The sequence below is a fragment of the Balaenoptera musculus genome, chromosome 12 (genome assembly GCF_009873245.2).
Source record: "Balaenoptera musculus isolate JJ_BM4_2016_0621 chromosome 12, mBalMus1.pri.v3, whole genome shotgun sequence".
Classification (NCBI taxonomy): Eukaryota; Metazoa; Chordata; class Mammalia; order Artiodactyla; family Balaenopteridae; genus Balaenoptera; species Balaenoptera musculus.
The window spans coordinates 30,420,960-30,446,694 of NC_045796.1; the positions used below are offsets into that span (position 1 = coordinate 30,420,960).

Sequence of the window (25,735 nt, forward strand, 5' to 3'; positions counted from 1 at the left end):
GAAGATTTAAAGTCATTTAAAGATTTCGTTCAAATAGGAATCATTTCAATGTAATGGGAGTTGATTCTATAGTGAGGAAAGTCCAAATAAGAAAACTCAAATGCAATAAGGCATGGAGAGAGCTTTGGACTTGGAGTCAGAATACCATTGCGAAGTCCCAACTCTGACTTGGGACTTAATAGACTCAAGCGTCCCTTTGCACATGGACAAGATGAACAGATGAGCCTGTATGTTCTTGTAAGTCTAAGAATGCTGAAGAAGAAGGCTTTATGATGTTTATAAAAACCAAAGCAATTAAGCCATGAACACTTGATGCAAACTTGAAGTTTCCTGTGGTTTAAAGCAGAAGCGCCCACTCTTCATGGCCTATCAAACCACTCCATGGATCAGGAGCTGTCAATTTGACTCTGACGGGCTCATAACCCTCAGATGGAGAGTTCAGTGTTGGCGAAGGAAAAGAGAAAGGGAGGATGGAGAGCACTCTTTCCTTCTCTCAAAATCTCTCCCAGGGCTTCCCTGGTGGCGCAGTGGTTGAGAATCTGCCTGCCAATGCAGGGGACACGGGTTCGAGCCCTGGTCTGGGAGGATCCCGCATGCCGCGGAGCAGCTGGGCCCGTGAGCCACAACTACTGAGCCTGCGCGCCTGGAGCCTGTGCTCCGTAGCAAGAGAGGCCGCGATGGTGAGAGGCCCGCGCACCGCGATGAAGAGTGGCCCCCGCTTGCCGCAACTGGAGAAAGCCCTCGCACAGAAACGAAAACCCAACACAGCCAATAAACAAATAAATAAATAATAAAAAAAAAAAAAAAAAAAAAAAAAGCTTTAAAAATCTCTCCCATTCTCACCACCGATTCAGCAGTTGGGTTTGAGCTGAGGTCACCCAAGACTTCTGATTCTCAAACCTGGCTGAACATTAACAACACTGAGAACTTAATTTTTTTTTTTAAATACTGAGTTCCACAGCCCTAAAATATCACTGGAAGGAAACTCTATACGATTTACAAGTGCTGGGTTTCACTTTGTAAAAGGTGGTATGAAGCATTTGGGGTAATAACCTCACTCTAATGGTAAACCTAAAACTATATTCTCTTTAACCTCTTTTAACTGTATTGAAACAAAAATTTGTTCTTAAGTATATACACACCCTAAGGTAATTAACTGGATCAACCATCCCTGTTTGCACAGACTCTACCTGCTTTAGCTTTGAAAATTCCATGTCCCAGGAAATTCCTGGGTCTCTGGAAAACAGGGACAGTTGGTCAGTCTGACACAGACACACACACACACTCACGCATACTTGCACACATGGACACAAACTTTTAAGTAACCCTCAGTGTGTTAGACAAAAGTACAGATAGACAGTAGTCCTCTCATGAAGCATCGCCACTAAGATAATGTCATCATTCACTCAGGTACGTATATGGTCACAGTTACAGACCTCTGACGCCACTGGGATCCAAAAACATACAATGGCATGGGCGACATATCATCATGCTGACTATCGTCCCTTTTGCTATTGTCTATACTACCAATACTTATAATTCGATAACCAGAATTTTTAAAAAACTACCTTGAAGCCCCTGCCTCCCAACTGCCTTTTGTCTACTTTTGTAAAAACTCGAGCCATTTTTGAGGAATAATATCTCTACTATTTGACAGATTTTTTAATAGCCTTATGGCTTTGTAATTTTTTGTTACATTTTTCCTGTAATGATGCCATGTGAAATTAAATAATAATATAATATACAAAGAAATTAGATAATGGTCATGATGTCTGTCTGTAAATTAAAAACTTGATTATCATTTCATCTAAATGAAATACTTAATAGAAAATAAATTAAATTAACTTAGAATGCCATGTATACACCAGAACACACATTATTCTGAATTTTCAAATTGAACTCGTTATAGAAATCGTTTCTAGAACCACATTATTATACACCAATACACTGTCCTCTATTGCCTGATGGAAACGTGAGACTTTAAGTTCAAGTCATAATTATACAAGCTAATGGAGACTAGCATCAGTCTGCGTAACACACACGTAGTAAGTACACGTATCTCCTTACTTGTGACATCACTAGTTGTCTGTGGGCAGAACAGCTTGGGCCGCAGTTGGCAGAACTGTGGGATTGTGGGGGAAGATCTCCCACTGACGCCAGTTCCACACACTAAAGAACTAGTGTCATGGAGACACTACTAATAAGTTAGGAGGAAAGGCCATATAAATCCTTTCCCTTTGAGAAATCCGAATCTTAAAATGGTTGCCACCAATCTTGTGCATTCTTCACTCCACAAAGAGCTTAGCAAATAAGGAAATCCCTTCAGGACTGTGGTCACCATCCTTGAAATGAACAATAAGCATGCTAGTAATATGCTTCTCCTTTCATGCTTCTGACATTCAACAACACATGCACTATCCAAGCACATCTGGAAGAAAACCCAACAAAGGAGGTGTGTAAAGTTGTTGAGACTGTCAGAAACACTTGGCATGATTTCAATGCCCTCATCTTTCTACCACTGGCTTTACAAGTAGACAATCAAGGAAGACCTCAAAATATGATATCATAAATCAGAAAGAGTATACATTTCCAAAGGTCTGTTTTATGATCTTGAAAGAGAATTTAAAAATCAACTAAAAAATAACAAAAAACTTGCTTTTTACAATATATTCTTTTTAGTATGATTTTGAGTAGTCTTATCACAACATTTTTCAGCAAAGCTGAGATTGAATTAAGACTTACTGATTGTTCATTTAAATCCTGGGGGTCTTCCATGTGGTTTTCTTACTTCTCCTGCCACTCCCAAGTAGAAGCAGCTTCCTTCAATCAAAAATGGACTATCTAAAACAAAAAGATGAAAACAAAGTGGAAAAATGAAAAAGTTATCTTGCGAAATTATTTGTAAAATTACCAAAACTTTGATTTACGTGATAGTTGCTAATCTGTAGAAGCATTATTTTTAAAGAACAAAATTCATTATCCCCATATCTGATAGAAATAATGATCTTGAAAATCACATCATAGTAAAACTGAGATATATAAACAGCTACTCAGGCATCCTGCAGATAAGCAAAAACATCTGAGGACAGCTCCAGAGACCCAGGCTGTAATAAACACCTAGTCTGCTATTTTGCTGAGAGAGGTCTGTCATTAAGCAATTGACAGATTAAAAATTAAAAGTCTGCATTAACCATTCATTTTCTAAAGTACATAAAATTGAAAAAATATAATGTGTGTTTTAATATGACAGCTCTCTATTACAGGAAAATTTGTCTTAATCGCCAGGCTCAGTTCTAAAACATATAATGTTATAAAATGCACGCCCAATTTTAAAAAGAGAATGAAAATAAGACTATTATGCTAAAGAAGATATTACAGAAATATGTGGGAAGGACAACTGGTCAGTAAACTACTAAAAAAAAGTTCGTCTTTACTCCATATCATACATTAAAAATTTTCTAGGCAAACTGAAGTTTAAAAAAACTCTAAGAAAAATAGGCATATATATTTTTAATTCCCAGATAGAGAAGACTTATATAATAAAAGCAATGGAATATAAAACAAAAAAGCCGAACACCCCCTTGAGTTCCCCCCACACACAAATAATCACAATTAAAAGATACATGAAAATATAAAAAGAAGTATCTTCGCAAATATCAAACTCAATGGGCTAATGTCCTTAACATACAAAGAGCTCTTACAATCCAAATAGAAAGGCACACACACCCCTAAAGAAAAATGGTCAATCACCACAAAACAATGTTCAGACTCACGAATAAATGAAATGCACTTTAAAATAGCAACGATACATTTCTAGCCCTTCATATTCTAGTTCTAAAATAAAATTAAAAGAATATGAGGGATTAAAAAAGATTTATATAAAAAAGTGTTCATCATAGGCATAAACACAGATATAGATTATTAAATGCACGTTTCAAGGAATATTTGGTGACATCAAAAATTTCTGAGAATATTTTCAGTGGAAAATAAGTATTCCAATCTGCAGAAACAATATGTTCCCAATTCAGTTTACTGAACATTCAACATATGCAAGCGTTTTGCTCAGTTTTACATATTCCTTACTACAACCAGGTAGGCATGGTTTTAATTTCTGCTTTGCATTATGGTCTACAATAAACCTGTTACTTTCCTTATTAGAACACAAGACATTTTAAAGTGTAAATTGTTTTATGCATACACAAACACAGAGACACAGATCAAACATTTTTTTCTAATTTTTTTCTGATTTTCTCAAATTTTTTCTAATTTTAATTTTTTAATTTTTAAAAGTCATAAAATGGTAATGGTAACATATGTAATGTGATAGTCTCAGTAAGATACTGATTGAGAATACTGCAAAACCAGAAAAGTGTCATTTTAAAGAAAAGCACAATTTTAAAGTGCATTTAAGATGGGAAGGGGGAAGTGTAGATATTAAGGCACACTGAAAGGTGTTGCAGTATACATCTGAATTCAGGAGGATAGGTAGGCAAGAAGTTCTAGATTTAAAGATGTCATTCTTTGTGTTGGAGGTGGACCTGAGAAACGGTGACTGGAAAAAGACCAACTCTTTCCCTTTTACCTCACACCTCCATCTTTCTTCTCCCATTCTCCCCCATCTCCTCCTTATGGACCTTCATATCACATCTGGGTCTCTCTCTCTGCTCCTGCTTCCTGCTGATCTCTTTCTTGCTCCTCCTATCCTAGCAGACCTCCTGATCCTTGGCCCTGCACACTGTCCCCTCCCCTGGTGACCAGGACCTCCCTGGCTCAGCCTCACCTTGGATATGGTGCACACCTTAGGATGTATGGCCACCAGTCTAATTGATGCTGGCTGACCTGCTAAGACTCAACACCTACCAGCATCATGAGCCCTTCCTCTGTCCTCCAGGAGGGAATATTGATAGATCATCTCCTTCTGATGGATGATCCATCACGCCATTTTCTCCTCACTACCTGGATGACAAATTAGCCAAATACTCTCCTGAAGAGGAGAATCTGATGTTCCTTTTCATTCTAATAGATGGGTAAGATGAATGGTAAAAACGCTGTACCATAGTACAAAGGGAAGGGACACTATATTCAGCTATGTAAAAACAAAACAAAAAATTTGTATTTCTGAATAGAGAAAAACAGACCCAAAACTGAAAGGACACAACAGATTATGAAAAATATCTTCAATAAATATTATAAACTTTGTGACCTTGAGAACAAAGAAACTGGTAAGGAAAAGTTTAAGAACCTTTTAAGGTCCTTAAGCAAGGATGTGAAAATACAGATCATTATTTAAAATGTAAATAATAAATTTACATTTATTATTTTATAAATAATATATTTACATTTACATTTTATAAATAATATATTTACATTTATTATTATTATTTATTATTTTTATTTTCCAAATAAATTTGGAAAAGTGTTCACTTTCACAGTTGCCAAAATATGTTAACTTAAGCAACAAGCATACATTTTGGATTCCTATATACATCTTCAATAACTAAACCATTTTAAATATTACTAACACCCAGTGTTGGAAAGGATACAGTGAAAAAGGTGTCCTCATTCAACTGCCACTGATAATGTCAAGTTTTCTAATATTTTTAGAAAGCAGTCTGTGACTGCATTTTAAAATATGCTTAAACTTTTTTATCCAATAACTTTCCTAAGGAGTAAACTATTCTGCTCCAAAAGTCACAAGGTATTCACTACAGTGTTATTCATAATAAAAACTAGAGGCAGCCTCAACTTTGTAGAGCATTGATTAAACAAATTATGGTCAGTAAATTTAATATAATATAATTTAAGGATCAAAAGTATAATTATAAAAATGACATGGAAAAGCAAAAAACGACTGATTGTATATTAAGTGAAAAAAATCAGAACGCAAAATTTTAGCTATGCTAACAGTAATGTACAACTAAGCGTCTGTTTGGATATTGATTAAAAAGAAACATTAAAAATAAAAATAATTTGATAAAGAATTATATCTTTGGCTTCACATGCTTTGATTACTGTTGATTTTATTTTCTGTGCAATAAATAAAATTTTATTTTTTTCCACCATAATACAGGAGCACAGAGTAAGTAAAACCAAATGATGCTAAAATGATTTTACAAGATCAGTAAAAACCACAGCAAACAATGAAAGTGAATTTTCTAAGCAGTAGACACTTTCTCCAAGTGACCTCTGTGGCTTTCCCTATGGAATAAATGCCAAAGCCAGAGTAATCTCTTTAGGGCAGGTATTCTTTATTCTATTTACTAGTGTCATCTACAGCACCTCGCTCAGTGCCTGGCAAGCATTAGGTGATTAACAAATATTAATTGAATGAATGACAAAATTAATAGTGGATGAAATCATACATAATGTACTTGATGATGTGAACAAAAAGTGTAAACAGCCATATAATTTAACTTTTGAAAATCCTGTCTCAAATATGTGGCTATTTTAAGAAAAATGCTGACCTGTCCTGTATTTTTCAGGTAGAGTCTTGTAATTTTTCAGAAAATGTAATGTTGAGATTAGTCCACCAGGTATTTTCCTATTCACCTGACCTAGTAATAAAATATACATACAATAACATGACTATTAATACCAATGTAATCTATTATTTACTTACAACATAGCATGCTATTTTAGTTTCCTAAGGTTGCTGTAAAAAAAGTACTACAGACTGGGAGGCTTAAACAACAGAATTTTATTCTGTCATAGTTTTGACAGCAAGAAGTCCTAAATTAACATGCTGGCAGGTCCACGCCCTCTCTGGAGGCTCTAGAAAAGAATCATTCTTTGTCTCTTCATATTTTCTGGTGTTTGTAACAATTCTTGGCATCCCCTGGCTTGTAGATGCGTCCCTCCGACCCTGCCTCCATTGTCACACAATATTGTCCCTGCCTATCTCTTCACAGGTCCTTCTTCTGTGTGTGCGTCTCTGTGTCCAAATTTCCCGATTCTTACAGGTACACCAGTCACTGGATTAGCACCCACTCTAATCTAGTAAAATCTCATCTTAACTCCATTACATCTGCAAAGACCCTATTTCCAAATCAGGTCACATTCACAGGGAAGAGGGTTAGAACTTAAACATATCTTTCGGGGGACACAATTCAACCCACATCACATGTACAGTTATCACACTAAAATGATTATTAAGATGTGATCAAGGTTTAAATGTAATATTTCCAGAAAGAATACACAAGAAGTAAATTAAGGATACTGATCATTAGGAAAGAAGGGATCCTCTTCCAGAAAGGCCACCATCTCAGGGCACTGGTGAAATTTCAAGTGAAATTAAAAATTAAGTCTTCAAGAAAGATGTTCAAGCATAAGAGAATTCAGCAAAAACTAGCCTTTTTCTGTTAACCACTGGTTCAGAATCTATTTAATGTTCCAGTTGGGGAGCTATTTGCATCAATGTTCCATGTTATAACATAATACTTTGCTTTATAATTCCTTAAAATTGAGATTAATTGTTACTTAGTTTAACTGTTTTACTGTACCATGAATTTCTTTCTTTGCCAAACACACTAAAGTACTAAAATATTATGAGCCCGGTGGTTTTATATTATTGAACCAAGTAAAACTACCTGGGCTAATTGCAGACACAGTATTATTTTACATCATAATTTAGCAATGGTTGTTATGCTAAATCCTTTAACATTTAGTTTTCACAAGTATATGAGAAAAAGACAAGAACCCTCTTCGAATCAAGTAAGAGAAGTATTACCTCTTAATAAAGATATAAAATTAAGGTATAACAGTAACCTCATGCCGTTTTATGAGGCAATAATCTAGTTCCCCGCTCTACTTCAAAACCATTCCCCCAGAAAAGGTGAATTTCAAACAGGAATAACAGCGACCTCACCCATTCTGTGTTAGATGATTTCTTCTGAAGTTAGGTTTTCAATACACAGAAAATTGGTCATACCCTTTTCTTGAACTCTGCTCTAGACATGAGGTGGAAACTCCTGTCTCTTAGAATATCAGAATAAAAAAATCAACAATTCTTCAATTTAAATAGTTAATGAGATCTATACATCAAAAATGTTAAAAACAATTCTCAAAAATGGCATGAGGTACTTAGGCTTGATCCAGGTGGTAGACACAGCAAAGGACCCTGTGCCTTCAAGAAAGAGAAGATGTTGAACGAAGTCGGAGGAGTTTGGGGAGCCTGTGTGATGTAACCCTAATCCTGTGTCTTTCTAAGCAAACTTCAGTAAAAATTAGATTGTCCAGGCATGCTTTACCCTGGCTGAATAAATGCAAACCTGAAGGGGGAGTGGGTGGTGCTCTCTGTTCCAGGGCTGGCATGGGATGAAGACAGAAGCTGTACCACCAAAAACTACACCTCTGGATTACGTACACATGTGGCAAGGCCGTCCACTGGTCTTTAAAGCTGAACACCTGGGCTTTGTCATCCACTCCTTGCCCACTACGCTCCACATTCAATCAATTACCTAGTAATACCTCATAGAGTTCACTCCAGTCTCTCCATGTTTCTCTCCTTACTGCTACCATAGTAGTGCAAACCCTCGCCATCCCTGGACTGGAGCAGCGCCCTCCAAAGGGTCCCCTAGTCTTGTTCCCCGAACCTCATTTTTTCACAGTGCAGTCAGAGTGATAAGTTTTAAAATAAAGATATGATTTTATTCTCTTAAAACAATTCAGAGGTATACCCCTTCCTTGGGATAAACCAGAAATCCTTTCATTGGTCCTACCTGCAGCTATGGCAGTACATCTCTCTGCCAAAATGCCCCACAACAAGTAATCAGAAGTCAGATGCTTTTGCTGCCTGGGACCATGGACCAAAGTGGGAGTTCTGAGGAAGACCTCCACCTTCCTTCTCCCTGTGGTCGAGGCCTTATTCCACTGTCCTCACCATCCCCTCATTCTTCGCTACCATCACTCTGCCCTGCAGCCAAAGACTGGGACTTCCACCGGGAGTCTCCTGTGAGGGTGCTTACACAGTAGAGGCTATGTTTGATTCTTGCTGCAGCGCAAAGAAAAAAGAAGGGGGAAAGAGACTACATTCCCCCACCCATGTTCCAAATGTCTAGTATATTCCTAGGGAAAGATGTAAAGATTGCAGGCCATCCAAACTCTTGTTCTAGCCCCTGTGCAGACTCTGCAATGGGGACAGAGGTGTGTGGATAGTCCCATCCGTCACCTCTGGCACAGCCCCCTTTTAACCCAGGTGGGAGCTTTGGAGGATTTATTACACGTGCAGAGTTTCCTGGGCCAAGGGAGGTGTCACTCCATTGTATTCCATCATTCAGACAGCTAACCTATTGTTTGACTTGCAGATTATCAAACTGCAAGTTAATTTTCAAAAACATTTGTGTACCAAATTAAGGCTTGCTTGCATGGGGTTATATATACACCTATTACACTGACCCATATTCAGCTTATAACACACTAGGTCCGCCAGGGCTTTCCGAGTGACACCAAATTACCTCAGTCTGATGACTCGTCACAATCTTTTCCAATGGCTTAGGATGTGGGCTTGGGAAAGTACCAGGCTAGTCCTCCTTCAGTGGTAAAATCTCTAGGATATAGAACTTGGGAGCTCTTTACTGCCATGAGTAAAAAGCTGATCTGCTAGGGAGAGACAGAAAGGAGCTGACCCAGAAAGAGAATCAAATGCGGGAGACAGCAAGAAAGTCCTGGTGGAATTGAAGCCCCTGGATCCTGTTACTCCTGAAGCCTCACTGTCTCTCTTGCTCTTCCTGCTGCTTCGTTGTTCAATTCTTCCTTGGATTCCATGAGCGATCCTCATAATCTTCAATTAAATTCTCTCCTTTACTAAGCATATTGTCTCACATAAAACTGCAATTGTATAAGAAGTCTAACAACTTATATTCCCATTACATTCTTGAGATATTATAGCTGGGATCAACCGTCAGTAAGGGCATTTCTTTCACATCCTCTGCACCAATATCCCATCATTTCCCTACAAATTTCATTAATGGGTCTGTAAAGCTGGGTCAGGCACCGGCTGGTTTCAACTGCTCAGGCAGCATGCCAGAGAGGGAAGCCAACAGCACAAAGAACACCTAGCTCCAATTCTATGGCCATCTGTTCAGAGAGGTAAGATGGGCATTCTGTGACCATGCACATGACTCTTGTCCCTGCTTATACAAAAGGAAAACAGCAAAGGTGTCCAAGAAACAGATCTGGGTGAACAGTAATGCCTGACTTCAATCGCCTTAAATGAAGCCAAGCTACAAAGTAGATGCTGAGCTATTTTTGAACTGTTTACAAAGATAGGGCATGGACTTTGCAAAATGGTCCACTTAACACAAAATGTTTAAAAATAATGTGGCTAATTTCTCATGCTAAAAAATTATAACAAGCTGAATTTCATGATAGTCATTTGGGTCCTTAGTGATAGGTGCATTTGATAGCAGTAATCTTCATGGAATTATAAATTACCATCACTTGGTTTTTGACAATAAGGGCCAGCCAAGGTTTTCTATTTTGTTTGTGTCTGCTAACTGTTGATGGTTGGCTAGTCAACTTAGAAAACATAGACGCAGTTGTAACCAGCTGGTCTCAGAGAAATGTCTAAAAGAATTCTGAGCTTGGGCAACTTTTGTTACACCTACAAACTCAGACTGACTCTGTAAACCTACTTTCCTTTTCACTTGTTGCCCCTGTTGCTCCTCCCAAACTACACTTCACACTGACTCTTTCTGCATGCACTGTAATAGTTCATCTAACTGGCTCTCCTGTAGCTTGGCAGAAAAAAACTATCTGAGCCCTTCTTTATAAATAGTCTGATTTTTTCTCAGCCATAAACCTCTCTTCCATATCTAGGAACCCTTTCTGATGAAGAATATAGTACCACATGCATTGCTGAACACATATCTGCTGCCTTTACACACTTCTTGAGAAAAATGTGTTGCAAATTTAAAAGAATTGAAGAATACATCTTCTAAGTTTAGTATTCAGCTCTTGAAACCCTAGAAGTCTAAAAAATGGCTTGCTGGAGGAAATATAAATTTAGTGATTCCTAGTAAAGACTTTTGGAATAAAACAAGTCTATATGTGAGTCCTTGTCCTTTCAGGACACCTGAAAGTCCTACTTTTCATTTTAAGGGTAGAGGATCCAATGTATAACAAAGTAAACATGAGAGATATAAAATATAGCAGTAACTTTGACTTACTGAAAGACAAGTTACATGCTTGAATTGTGTCTGTAGTGAATAATAGTTAAGAATTTAATTAAATGTAATGCTATTTGCCTTCCTAAAACTTGGGACACCTAAGGAGAATTTTATTCATCTAGATTTTTTAATTGAGGCATCTAAGAAAGTTTGAATACCTTCTTTTCTCTCAATAAATTTCCCTATAGCATTGGAGTATAAAAGCATCCACTGACTTTGTAACTGCATTAAGAGTAGGATCACATTTACAAAATCTGCCATTATAGCTTCTAGAAATCCAAAGAATTTCCTAAAGGCTAAAGCTGAAAGAATTCATAAAATAATATCTCAAATATATTTGGTGTTGCTGTTCAATTCCATGTTTTGCTCCCCTGCAATATGTTTTGACTTTAAGAGCAAACTTAGAAAGAAAGAAAGAAAGAGAGAATATGAATGAAATCCATAGCACCTTATTTCTTTGTCTTGGGATCATGAGGAGTATAGAAGTAAGTAGGGTTTAATAGACTGATCATATGAGTTTATAGGTACAATACTTAAAGCTTCTTAGCTCCATTGAATACAACCATCTACTTCTCTTTCCTTCTGTCAATTCTTCCTTATATATTAGTTTAAAAAATCTACCTTTCAGAACTTCTACTCTGGTCTGCCCACCAGAACCACAAAGCAGAAACTGAATCCCGCTTTCATATGTATAGCAGGCTATTAGATATTAAGAGAGTGCTATCATTCATGTCACCCCTAAATCTTTTTTTCTTCAAGTTAAGTACCCCTAGTTAATAAGACCACATCTTTAATTTAAAAAGTCTTTGTTTCCCAACGGGAATTAGGGAGGAATTCAGTCAGCCACAAAAGCATAACTGCATAGGAAATGCATTAAACAGAAGGTAGATATGAAGTAGGTCATAGTACATCATTATTTTAAATTATAAATTGACATTAAATCAATACAGATCAGCATTAATGTATAACAAATATTACATTCATACCCAGACAAAAAATGGAAAGGAAATCAAACTAGCTGAAATGGAAATTAATAACAATAAATTTTCAAAGCTGTAAGAATGCTCCTTTGAGAAAGGCCCTAGGGGTTTTGTTTGTTTGCTGGTTTGTTTAAGACTGAATTATTCTCTGGAAAAATTAAAGCAGAAAAAAAAAGACTAATGTTTAAACTGCAGGAAGGTTGGTTTGCCTAGGACTTGGCCATAGCTGAGCCTGTTTGTAGAATCTACAGGTTTGGTTCCCAGGGCTCCAAGTGCTCTTGGGTCTCAGGACTGTCTTGGGAAAGAACTCTTCCACGGGAAGAGCTGGTGAGCCATAAAGCCAGAGCCAAGTCTGAGTCCTAAGTCTCAGCGCTGCAAGAAAAGGACAAGAAAACAAACCAACCAAAAATGTATTAAGTGAACTCTCTGGAGAAAAGGTGAAGGACAGAGGGCATCCCTCTGTCCTTTGGATTCTCTGTTATAGGGTGCTGTGCAGGGGGAAGATGCAATATTTTGCTGATTTGAAGCTACCTGTGGCACCAGCTGTTCCATCAAGGAGAAGTGAGGTCTGACCCAGAGAAATACTATTTGCTTTTTTAATATGACAAAGGGTGGAGGAGAAAAAAAAAAATGAAGCGGGTGAAGAAAACTTGGGAACATACTGGTTAAATGAGTATGAAAAAGATCACAATGAATAGGAATTTAAAATATGAGACTTGAAACTCAGGAAGATGAGAGAGGAGCAGAATAATCGGCCCCCTCCTGATTAAACCAAATATAAAGACACCGGTTATAAAGATGTGGACGCTGGTCTTTCTGTACTTTTGATGGCTGTTGTGGTTTCTCCTGGTCATTACCCTGCTCCAGAGCTACCTGGGGCTTCCACCAAGTTCTTGTTCAAACGCTTGAACAAACTATATTAGCCCTGAAGAAGCTTCAGATGCTTCTCATAGACACTGCTGTGGCCTGAATATAGACAATCCAACTTAGTTTTTAATGCCTTAATATTTTTTCATTGTCATGAAAAAGAAAAATACAATGAGTTTCTTTAAATAAAATATCCAAGATATATAAATGCACAATATTATTTATAGTCCCTACATTAAGACTGTATCTTGCAAAAACATGGTTTCCTGTATAACGTATGAATGAATGAACAAATAAATAAGGAAACACTCTTCAGGCACATGTCAGGAAATAGAAAACTTTAATTTCATGAAGGTTCAGACTGAATCAGGCAAACAGAATCGTAGATTTCCGCGTCTGCCATGATTCAGTGTAAGGCTTTGGGAAAACCTTGTAATTTCTCCATACTTCAGCTTCTCACCCTATAAAAGGAGTATATGGCTTGAAATTTAATTCCCTCACAGCAGTGAGAGTTTTGATTCAACATTTATAAAAGGCTTTTTAGCTTCCCAGATTAATAGGCAAAATACTGTGGTAGCTGTATAATCCACTTTCCAAAAAGTATAAAGGTAACTGGTCAAATCTGAAGTAAAATAATACTTGACTTGAGAAATAAATACCAGTCATATTTATTACTTCTCCATTCTGTTTTCTAAGTAATAAAAATTATTTCTAACATAAAAAGTATCAAATTAATATTCAAGCCAGTTGAAGTGTTATCATCACAAGCTTACCTACGTTTGGGAGAAGGGGAGTTGTTTTGTTTTTCCAGACTGTCCCGCGTGTTTATATGGTAAGGTCAGGAATGCTGGGCATGGTTTTGAAGGCCTCTAGCGTATTCGTTGGTTTCTGGCATTCTAATGCACTCTACTCTTATAACCATAAAAGTACTCTTGAGTGCTTCTGGAAATATATAACAAATGCTTAATCAATTTAAGAGTGTTTTAACTGCATACATGAAATTTCTTGGGAGGAAAATGTTAGCTATTCTACACGCATATAGTACTTAAGTTAGCAAGAGTTCCTTCTCAAAGGCACAGAGCAGTTTCCCCATAGTAATATAATTTTCAGTTTTATGTGCCTAAGTCCTATTGAATCCCTTAGAATAACAGGAAATTCTGCAGGAAGAAAAAACTCACAAAAATTGATAGCTATATTTACCCAATGCTGGAGGAATAAGTTAGCTATTTTGAGTTGGATTACTCTTTTAAGGCACTAGATAACCATTAAAGGTTAGCCAGAATCTTAATTAACCAGAAACTATAAGAATTGAATATTCTGGAGACAGACTTTTGTACATATAAGACTCTAACAGTAAAGCCAACTGATTAACATACTTCATTTTAAACTTCATGTGTCGTGATACTTTAGCCAGGACTCGAGTAGCAATTCTCTGGATTTTGATGCTTTCACTTTAATTTTCATTAAACAGATTATGACATTTCACAAATTTACAAATCAGAACACTGATAAGATACAGTTGGTATTTTGGTAATATTTAATAACATTCAAAATGGAGTGATCTCCTTTATAGTAACACAATGTCTATACCTTTCATCTACATGTTTAAAAGCTATAGTAATATATGTAAGGTGCTTAGAACTGTGCCTGGCACATAGTTGGCTCTTAACAGAATAATAATATACAATTCCTCACAAATTCTCAACAATATTAGAGTTTCTCTTAACAATTCTTATAAATATTTTATGGTGCTAAGTAAAAACGTCATGAATATTATATACACTGAGTTTTTTTCTTCCTACCAAGTGGTTTAAGAACTATGAATATATATAATAATCATTCATGTAATGGAGTAGTGACCATTCTTAAATGAGATATTAACTACATATAACAGAGATTTGTTATATATGTGGTTAACAGAATTATTTGCTCTTATCAGTGAACTCTTCCAATTAGTGTGTGAGTCTCATTATTAACCAGAGCACAAATAATTACAGCGTCAACTTAGCATAAAATTTTGCCCTAGGCTTTTACGAGAAAAATGCAAGTATCATCACAGGGGCACAAGGTGTTACAACCTTTTTGAAAAGTATTTTGGCACCATTTATGCAAGCTGCACACACTCTTTCATCTATTATTCCTACATCTAGAGGAGTTTTACCTACAGGAATTTGGGTCAGTTATACAAAAAGATACATAAAAATCATGATTGCAGCAGTCTTTGTAATAGTAAACACCCACAAGCAACCTAAATATATACCAGGAAGGGAACAGTTAAAGTATAAAACATATTCATACATTAAACAAAAGTACCCCAAACTATATGTAATGATATGAAAAAATATCCAAAATACAGCCAATCAAAAGCAACTTTAAGACAACTGATGATCCATTTTGGCCTAAAATGTAAAATAAAAATAAATTACATCCCCATAAAATTCTTACATTTACACATGTATAGGAAAAAATGTCTGAAAGGAAGCACACTGAAGTACAACAATTTGCCCTGATTTGTGGGATGTGGAAGAGATGGATAAAGTGAGGGATATCAACTTGTTTTAAATATATCTATTATCTTTTTTAATTTTATTGAAGTATAGCTGATTTACAATATTGTATTAGTTTCGGGTGCACAGCAAAGTGATTTGGAGATATATATATATATATATATATATATATATATATATATATATATATATCCTTTTTCAGATGCTTTCCCACTGTAGTTTATTATAAGATATTGAATATAGTTCCCTGTGCCATACAGTAAATCCTTTTTGTTCATCTCTTTTATATAACTATATCTGTATTTTAAATTTTTTAGTAAAGTATAACATACACACAGTAAAATATGCAAATCAAAAGTTGACAGCCGATAAATTTTTATTACATCAACACCCCCATCTCACCATCAATCAGATCAAGATAAAGGGCTATATCAGCATTCCAGAAGCCTCTCTCCTTGCCTCTTCTAGTCAAGCCCCTTAAAGGCACCTCCTATAATATCTGTTTCAATATGTTACACAAGATATAAATGACTTTTGTTTAAAAAAAAAAGATTGATTAAAAAAAATCTTGCTTCAGCATTATGAAGAGCCCTTTTTTGAATATTACATATGCTCAACAATTTATTCAAAGAAATCAATTCAACATACGTAAATATTGAGCATTTTTAGTGTCTTTCTGGTATAAACTCAATTATTCCTTACAACAATTCCACGAGGCAAGTACTATTATTATTCCCTGTTGACACATGCTGCAACTGTGGCTAAAGCAGGTCAGTAAATAACTTCTCCAAGGTTACACTGCTGATGAGTGGCAGCCCGGAAGGATACATACAAAGGAAGTCTGATTCCAGTATTTGCAACTCCTTGCGGAATTCAAACAAAGAAAAATAAAGGCAGCAAGTTGTAGAGGTGGCAGCACTAGGGTGTCTTCCAGCACAAGGTTCTCTTTTTAGCTTCCTTTTGACTAAAATCACTTAACGTCTCTAATCCAGTATTCATCTGCAAAATGGAGAGTTAGGCTAAATTCCTCTCCTGATCTGATTCTCTGATAAATAACGTGACCTACGAAAACATAGAGCAAATAGGCTTCATCACGATTTAGTACAATCACATCCTGCATTCAGAAATGACTCATACGAGGAAATAAAACCACAATTTTTGAAACTATTGGAAACAATCATTTTAATTTAATGTTATTTTTGGACACAGAAGGCTTTTTTCTCCCCCTAAATAGCAAGTTGGTGGTTTTGAAGGGTCTTGCTCATCTTTTTGTGGAAAAATGCCTGAAAACAAACCACTAGAAACTAAACAAATTTTTCTTCCTAAATTATGCCTGAAAAAAATGACCAAATTTCTCTCACCAAATGGCCACATATACTTCTGACGGACACCTCTAGGATTTTTGGTCCCCATATTTTGAAACATTGACATAAACAAATACAGACCATACTTCCTCTCAGATGAAATCCATAATTCTGAGGGTTAAAAACTCTTCAAAATAACATGAAATGTATCTCAACAGAAATCAACCAAAGAGGCTGAAGTTTGTTTCTAGAGAAAACTGGAAGTAGGAAAACCATAAGTCTCCACTAGAATCTGCCTTTTTAATTTCAGTTTATTCAAAATACCAGTTCGTGCTGGCCATATCTTTTCTTCTGCTAGAATATCAGTAATACTTTGGTACAAATAAAGCTTTAAATAATTTAGAATAGAATAGAACCAATAAACTAGCTTCAGTGACGATATGCAAAAAAGAAATCAGTTTCCAAAATGTAAACAGGATCCATTCTTCGTAGTTGTCTGGCTCTGGATGTATGTCCTTTGAAGACGTGCAGGGAATAGGGTAGCTAGTGAATTTCCATCACTACCCCAGGCACTGGGGCTAGGGGGGAGGAAAGATCTGGTCTCGCCCCTCAGTGAGTTCAGAATCTCTCTAGAAGATAGATTCACATAAAATTAGCCCCAGCACAATGTGCTCTTATACCAATAGCCCACATAAGGCGCTATGGTATTACAGAGAGAAAAGAATTAATTCTGCCTGAGCCTTGGGAAGGCTTCCCAGAGGAGGTGACATTTGAGCTAAGCCTTGAAAGATGAGTAGATTTTTTTGTCCAGGTAGGCAGCAAAAAGTAAGAGGCAAGGAGATTAAGGGAGTTGGGGCAGTGGAGGACAAGGGTGGTGAGAATATCCCAGGGAGAAAAAAGGAAATGCCTAATTGTATTTTATGCCATGGAGCATTCATAAAAATAGGTAAGTCTTCATTCATATCCACGGTACAAAGAAATAAACCTGAGAAAGTAGGTATGTGACTTGAATTCTCTGGGGGGGTTCCCTGATTTATGAACCCAAGAAGTGTTCATTTGGAAAAACAGAACTTCTGGTTTACTGGCTATTCTCTAATGACTAAAGGGCTACCAGGCTTCCTGTTCAATGTCAGGCATAAAGTGCCTGGATGGACTTGAGGTTTACTACGCCTTCTTCAGACTTGCTGTCAATGCATGGAGCAGAACCCGCCTTCACTGTCTGAAAATTCATGATTTAAGCCCTTGGCCTATAACCCCCACCTAACTCCCCTGGAAGGGCCCCCATCTGTCATTGGGTTGCCCAGCACCCACCTTATCTCTCTGCTAACAAGTAGCTGTGAGGAATCCTTCTCTTCTTAGAAAACAGAAGTACTGATACATTTGATCACATACAGTATGCTGTATTTGAAGCCACTTTTTCTTCTTAAGAATACATTTCAAAAATTAAAGCATAAATCAAAGGAGAGGTAATAGAGAAAGAAAGAGAGACAGTGAGTTTGTTTTCAAGTACCTCTGCCCTGCCTGCTTGAGCATCAATTAGTAAATGATGTGAAATCCCTAGGTCTGTTTGACTGCTTCCACGTAACATGATTACCTGCCTAATACAATTAAAGTAAAACCACTAGACAATATATATATGTGGAATTTCAAGTATCCTTGCAATTACTAGTGAGATTTAAAATTTCTCTACTGTTTAGACCTCATGTGAACATTAGTCTAATCATATATTTATAATATTGTTTGATACTCCAAAATAATTTTCACATCCAACCCAAAACTCATGTAGGCAAAGTTATCCCCTCTCACTTTAACATTATATCTTCCCATTTTTTTCTGCTCAGTAACTTTTGAAGCATCTTTCATATATACCTAAACTAGGCAAATGTCAGATATAGTACTCAGACTACATCACATTTACTTACAGTCAACTGCAGATCAATTCAGAGACAAAATGTGTATGTCCTATAGAATTAGAACATAAGGTCTGGATTTGGTAAATCAACAAAGGAGTTTTTATGTTGATTTTTACTTTCTTCAGACTGTACCAATATTATTAAACTCAAGACCCTGAAACTGTGGTACAAACTGAAAGCTAAGACTTATTTCGTTTGCAACTTTCTTGCTACAAACAAACAAATGATTTAACTGATAAAGTTTTTTCATCGTAGGCAGTTGTGATTATAGATAATACTTTACTCTTTCTGACACTACAGACTAAAAAAAGTAAAAGTTCCTTACTGCTGAATATTTATCTATGGGAAAAGATAAGTAACTGTCATTATCAAAAATGAATCAAAAGTATCTGCTAACAAGTAACAGTAAAGGTAATTTTTCTAAAATAGACATATAAGTGATTCAAATAAATATCTACTTCCTACATACTTTCCTAAGTATTCTGCTCCCCCCACTCATACACTGTTTCCCGAAAAGGAAAATATGCTGACGACAGTCAATCTGTGTAAAGCTATATGCTGACCATAGTCAGTCTATGTAAAGTTTATCTATGAACACAGACTAATAAGAGTTGTTTGATTTTGTGTTTAAACTTAGGAGGAAGGTATGAAGATTCTCCACACTTGACTGAAAACAGAACAGTCCTCTCACACAGATGCCTGGGAATCTTTTGATTTTATCAAGTGATCTTAAGATCTACTCTGACTATGGGCCCTCAACTGAGGGCAATTTTGTTTCCAGAGGACATCTGGCAATGTCCGGAGACACTGTTAATACTCCGGGGAGGGTGCCACTGGGATCTAGTGGGTAGAGACTAGGGACGCCACACAACACCCTACAATGCACAGGACAGCCACGCACACACCTCCAACAAGGAATTATCCAGCTCAAAATGTCAACAATCGGTCTTTGAAAAACACTGGTCTAAATATACTGAGCGAATGTTATGTGGCAGCCTGGATGGGAGGGGAGCCTGGGGGGAGAATGGATACATGTATATGCATGGCTGAGCCGCTTTGCTGTGCGCCTGAAACTATCACAACATTGTTAATCAGCTATCCTCCAGTATAAAATAAAAAGTTAAAAATAAATAAATAAATTTTATAAATAAATAAATAAACTGAGTGATTCAGGCACAGCATTAGTAGTAGCATCATATTTTTTATACAGATGCACCTGGCAGCGATTCAAAGTAAGCAGTTAAGAAACAGAACCGGGCTTCCCTGGTGGCTCAGTGGTTGAGAGTCTGCCTGCCAGTGCAGGGGACACGGGTTCGAGCCCTGGTCCGGGAAGATCCCACATGCCGCGGAGCAACTGGGCCCGTGAGCCACAATTACTGAGCCTGCGCGTCTGGTGCCTGTGCTCCACAACAGGAGGGGCCACGATAGTGAGAGGCCCGCGCACCGCGATGAAGAGTGGCCCCCACCCGCCACAACTGGAGAAAGCCCTCGCACAGAAACGAAGACCCAACACAGCCATAAATAAATAAATAAATAAATAAATAAAAAGAAACAGAACCTTGACAATTAATATTTTAACTTCTTCTTCTCCCTCAGCCCCACTTTGCCATATAGTCATTGGATCTGAATCTAAGGACCAAATGATCAAGTCTAGAAACGGAGATGCTAATGACCTCCTACTGTCTCTGCAAAGATATGAGTCATAGTAATCTTTAATGTTATCTTTTAAAAAGTTTACACTGAGCTCATCAAGCTCACTCAGTTGAAAATTATACAAATTCTTATAATTGGGGCCTTCAGGCTGAAGAAAAAAGCAACTGGGGAAACAAATATTGGCTATAAAACAAAAGTACCATTACAGAATGTTCATTAGAGTAGTTGAGGAACCACACAGATGAAAGCCTTTAAAAAATCTAGATAACTGTATGTGAAAGTATTTGTTAAAAGAAATGCCATGCAATGTAAATGGCCAAAACTAAGTTTTCTAATGTCTTTTCTTCTGGCTCCAAATAGAGCCTCAGATTTGCCAAGATCACCCCTGGGTATTAAATTTGTACTTGGGGGCTTCCCTGGTGGCGCAGTGGTTGAGAATCTGCCTGCCAATGCAGGGCACACGGGTTCGAGCCCTGGTCTGGGAGGATCCCACATGCCGCAGAGGAGCTGGGCCCGTGAGCCACAATTACTGAGCCTGCGCGTCTGGAGCCTGTGCTCCGTGACGAGAGGCCACGATAGTGAGAGGCCCGTGCACCGCGATGAAGAGTGGCCCCCGCTTGCCACAACTTGAGAAAGCCCTCGCACAGAAATGAAGACCCAACACAGCCATAAATAAATAAATAAACAAATTTTTTTTTTTTTAAAAATTTGTACTTGGACCACTGGGGACTCAGCTTATGATCCCCAGTCTATGACCCCAAAAAGGACTTTCAGCTCTAAATATCTCTGGAATAGCTAGCATACTCCAATGGAGGGAACACAATCATATTCATAACAGCTAGTACTCATATCAGACACTATTCTAAATGCTTTACGTATATTTACTTGTTGAATTTGCATATGAACTCCAAGTATGTTCTACTACACACGAGAAAACCAAAGCAAAACCAATTTAATTAACATGCTCACCATTACAGATCATTAGTGTCAGAGCTGTGCTTCAAACTCAAGGAGCCCAGCTCCATATTGTTTGTACTTAATCACTATGCCATAAAAAGAAGTGGGTCCCTCAGATTTCAAGTGCTAAGAAATACCCATTTCTCCAAAGATTTTCGGGATCTTCAGCTTATCCACTAGATCACTGACTTCCCAATGGTCATGTGTGAAATAAATATATCTCTGCATCATTACACCCATACACACAAGTTGGGCCTGAATTCAGAGATGCAATTCTACTGGATTAATACCAAAAATCCCTGAGGTCATTCTTAAGGCTATCCTGCCTTGTAATGGTCACAGCTATTCCCACTGTTCCCAATCTTATGGCAGAGGGTGTCCAGTGCCACCACCACTGCCTTCATTCCCATTTCCTTCACTCACTCGCTTGAAAGGAATTTACTGTCCCCTACCTACTGGAAATAGCAATTTACAGAATAGCAAATACTGGTAATAGCTTCAGTAAATTCTCAGCCTAGCGCAGAATTTAAACTCATGTTACCTATTACATTTCAATGTGGCAACTGCTATACCAAAGGTGGAAACTGGGTGCTTTGGGAACGAAGAGAAAAGAAACATCGAACTCAGCCTCTGGCAGTGGTCAGAGGAGGTAACACTTTGCATCCTGAGTCTTGCAAAAGCAGCAGAAAAGGAAGTTTCAGGGGGAGGGGCAAGATGTCTTCCAGATAGAAAGAACCACATGCACAAAGCCATGAAGTGGAAATGACCAGGGTGTATTTGAGGGCTGCACTTTTCCATACAGCTGGAGAAGAGATTTCTTATGAGTGGCTGGTGAGAGGTGAGAAGGGAAACTTGAGCAAAGTTCTCAGCTTCAAGGGCCTTGTAGATCCTGCTAAGAATTTTAGAATCTGTCCTATAGGCAACAGGGAATTTTTTTATAGATTTTTAAGTCAAGAAGGGACCTGATAAAAATTGTAAACAGATGTGGTTGAACAGCCTCGGGATGGGAGGAGATTCTTGGAGACAGATCCAGCATAGACCAGAGTGGTCCCCGAAGAGAGACAGTCAAGATACCATAACTATACTTTTAACGACAAAGACAATATGACCAAGCATGTGTAGGACAAGTGTCCCCCTACAGCCAACGTGGTAATCTGAGGATTAAACCTGTGACCTTGGGTACCATAGTTAACTCACTTACCAAGCTAACCATTCCTATGAATGGTATATGCCAGGAAAAAGTAGAACGTATTATAATCATAGACTAAAAGTCCCAAAGTCTTCAAAATTATCCAGAGTAGAAAAAAAAAAAATCTATTCGTCTCACTATAATTTTGGCATCTCTTCAGCAACACAGACAATGTAAAAAGCATTTAATAAGCATTTATCATATGTCCAGAACTTTGCTAGTATTTTCATGAATGAAGCCTTTAAAAACTAAAGTCAACAACTGAGAAGACTAAACAGACCTAAATGAAGTCTTCTTGGGTTGACTAAGAAAAACAAAATAGTAGCATCATCTTAATACCTAAAGTTCACGTACAAAATTTTGGTAGTATTGATGTTCTTGACCGATTCACTGAGGTTTGCATTCTAAAGTTACCTACTAGAAGCACAATTTGAGATTACTGAAAACCTGCAAAAGGAAAATTGGAACGTGACTTGCCCACTTTGTGATTAAATTTGGCTAGAATTACTTGAGTCAAAATCATATGTGAATACACATTTGCATTAACATATAAAATTTGAAGTGAAAAGAATTAGCTAATTCAGAGACCTGTAGACTCTGCAAGTCATCGTCACTTTCAACATACTGGACACATTAAGTTAGAAATATTCAATCTCTTAGTCGGAACATTCAGGTCTTTTCAAATCCTCTAACATGAGGGAGTTCAGAGTCAGAGGTGAAATGTAATGAATAGATCCCTCCACTGGGTATATGCAAAGGGCTGTGAATTGTGTATATGACCTTGCAGAGAATAAGCCCTCCTGGTATGTGGTAGACCTTCTTGATTAAGGATAGAATTTCAAATTTAATGCTATTGCTTTTGTGAGCAGAATTAAACTTAATGGTTTATGAACATAAATTTTTATGATTCAACTATAGCATTTCACAAGAAATGTCCCTTTCATTTTAAAAAGGAAGGAGGAAAGAATAACAGAAACAGTAGCAATAATTTATGTGAAAATCTAAGGTCAAGTCAATTTACGCCACTGCTGATGTGTCTTCATAAAGTCTTTAAAGGAAAAAAAAGATACTCTAATCAAACAAACCTTTGCAGAAACAAATTCTATGTGCCTCATTCAGACCTGTAATTCTATGTGAGAAACATTTGGACTACTTTTTATTTTCTCAGTACTAAACTGAAAGAAAGTTGCGGATCGGTTGATAAGAATATTCACGTTACACTAGGGTAAGCCGACACAACTTTTGCCGATGTGTTACACTGTGTTTTGGTTTGTAGTGGATGACAGACTCACAGACAGCAGCAGGTATTCTGAACTGACCCCTTCCGTCGGAAGACTAGTTTTTTTGCAGACTGAATGACCCTTACAGAGACGCTGGGAGGCCAATGGTCAGAGGCAGGGCTGATGAGTGATTCACAGGCCACCCACGCCCTGCTTCACGAAGGCAGTGGACATTTCTCTAGTGGGCATAGTGTCGGCTTTCACTTGAACAAAGGGTTCTGTGGCTGAACATGTAAATCAAAACGAAAGCCACTGCTTCAATGGAAAACACATTAAAGTTATAAAACATTATTAACAGCAGAACAAGCATGTTCACCTAGAGAAAAACCTTAAAAACGCAAAGTCTGATATCCGTGTAAATGGAAAGTGTCTCCGAAATAATAAGTGAGCCCGTTATCATTTAAACTTGTCTCTAGAAATTCATTACACAGTCCTCATCCGTTGGTTCAACAGAAACGTGTAGATCTGAGATTCATAACCAGCATTCAGGCTTAAAGCAACGAGAGAAAAACTGTAAAATTGATAACATCTAACTAAAGGATGAGGCTTGAAAAGTAAAGGAAGAGTCTACATGTAAGTCAAATATTAAAAAGATCTGGACAGAAGTTCTCAACGTTTGGGAAGCATTCTAGAATACCAGTTTCTCCCAATGTAGTCATTTGCCATCAACCTTCATGATTTTGGCTATTTTAGCCAAGCACTTGTCCACTGTTACTTAATATGGTTCTTTAAATAGGCGCTTTTAAATTTTCTTCTGCTTCAATCCTTTTTTGGTTTTGCCTTAAAACAACATTATCCAGGAAATTATAGGTTTAATGTGAAATTTTACATATTTTCCTAATATCCTTAGAAATAAATATATAACTAATAATATAAAAATAAAATGTTTGGGTACCACCTAAAATGAACTCATGTGTGACAGGTGGCAGCAACTGCCTAGGACAACGTTTAAGGATAGGGGATCTGGGTTCGGGGGGCAGAGCTGAAATCCTGGCTCCACTCTACTGCATAATTCTCAGTTTTCTCATCTGTCAAATGGGAATAATAAAAAAGGCACAGTTGAGAAGATTAAAACTAGCTAATCCACATAAATAAACTGTTTTGCAAAAAGTAAATAAATCCTCAGTAAATGTCAGCTGTGATGTGATGATGATGATAATGATTGATGATGTAATTACTGATTACTTACACAGACAGAATGATTACTACTATACAAAAACTGAACTGACAATTTTTATTTTAAAATGTACTTTAAGGTCTCCATATACTTAAGAACATATACCTTAGATATGACATTTCAAGATGGCTATTCTATATTGCTTTAATGCAAGTTCACTTTGAACCTATTCAGATGTGATCACAGTAATCAGACTTTGCCTAAAAATTTCAATTAAAAAAAGAAAAATCTACCTGTGGAAAAAAATACTTTAAAAAGCTTAACATGATAATACAGGTCTTTCTCTCTCAGAAGTACATTAAAATAAATTTACTTACTGTACATACATAAAAGCTTAACAATATCAGCTGTTTTATTAAAATGTTTTACATGGGGAAAAAAATTAGAATTCCTGACATTTTAACATGGTGTTACTCTTCATCAGCCATGAACCGAAATCTCAGGGTGAGAAAAGGGCCAGACCAATGCTGAAAGGTTTCAAATATCAAACTATACTATTATGTCAGTGCCCTAAGATCAATTAGCACCTTTCAACGACAGAAAAGGTTACAGTGAGACCCAGAGGTACACACTCTGCAACTGTTTTAAACCACCATGTAAATGTGGTTTTGATAACTCGAAATGGTTTCTATTTTTAAATTCATCTGTTTCATCTCTTCTTCTGGAAGAAAGAAAAGGAGCTAGGGGGTTAAGGATAGTGGTATTTATTTTCAGTACCACTCTCCTAGTAGAAACCTGGATGG

At 37.1% G+C, this 25,735-nt stretch overlaps 1 protein-coding gene across 11 annotated transcripts in view; it reads right to left on the reverse strand.

The window, feature by feature from the left end:
* EYA4 (EYA transcriptional coactivator and phosphatase 4) overlaps positions 1-25,735 on the reverse strand; it is a 294,585-nt gene that overhangs the window by 228,539 nt on the left and 40,311 nt on the right. For all 11 annotated transcript variants that reach the window (XM_036871466.1, XM_036871465.1, XM_036871464.1 and 8 more), the window contains one exon: positions 2,743-2,841. In XM_036871466.1, the coding sequence (XP_036727361.1) occupies positions 2,743-2,775 (33 nt within the window). In that variant the 5' untranslated portion in view covers positions 2,776-2,841. The remainder of the gene's footprint in view (positions 1-2,742; positions 2,842-25,735) is intronic.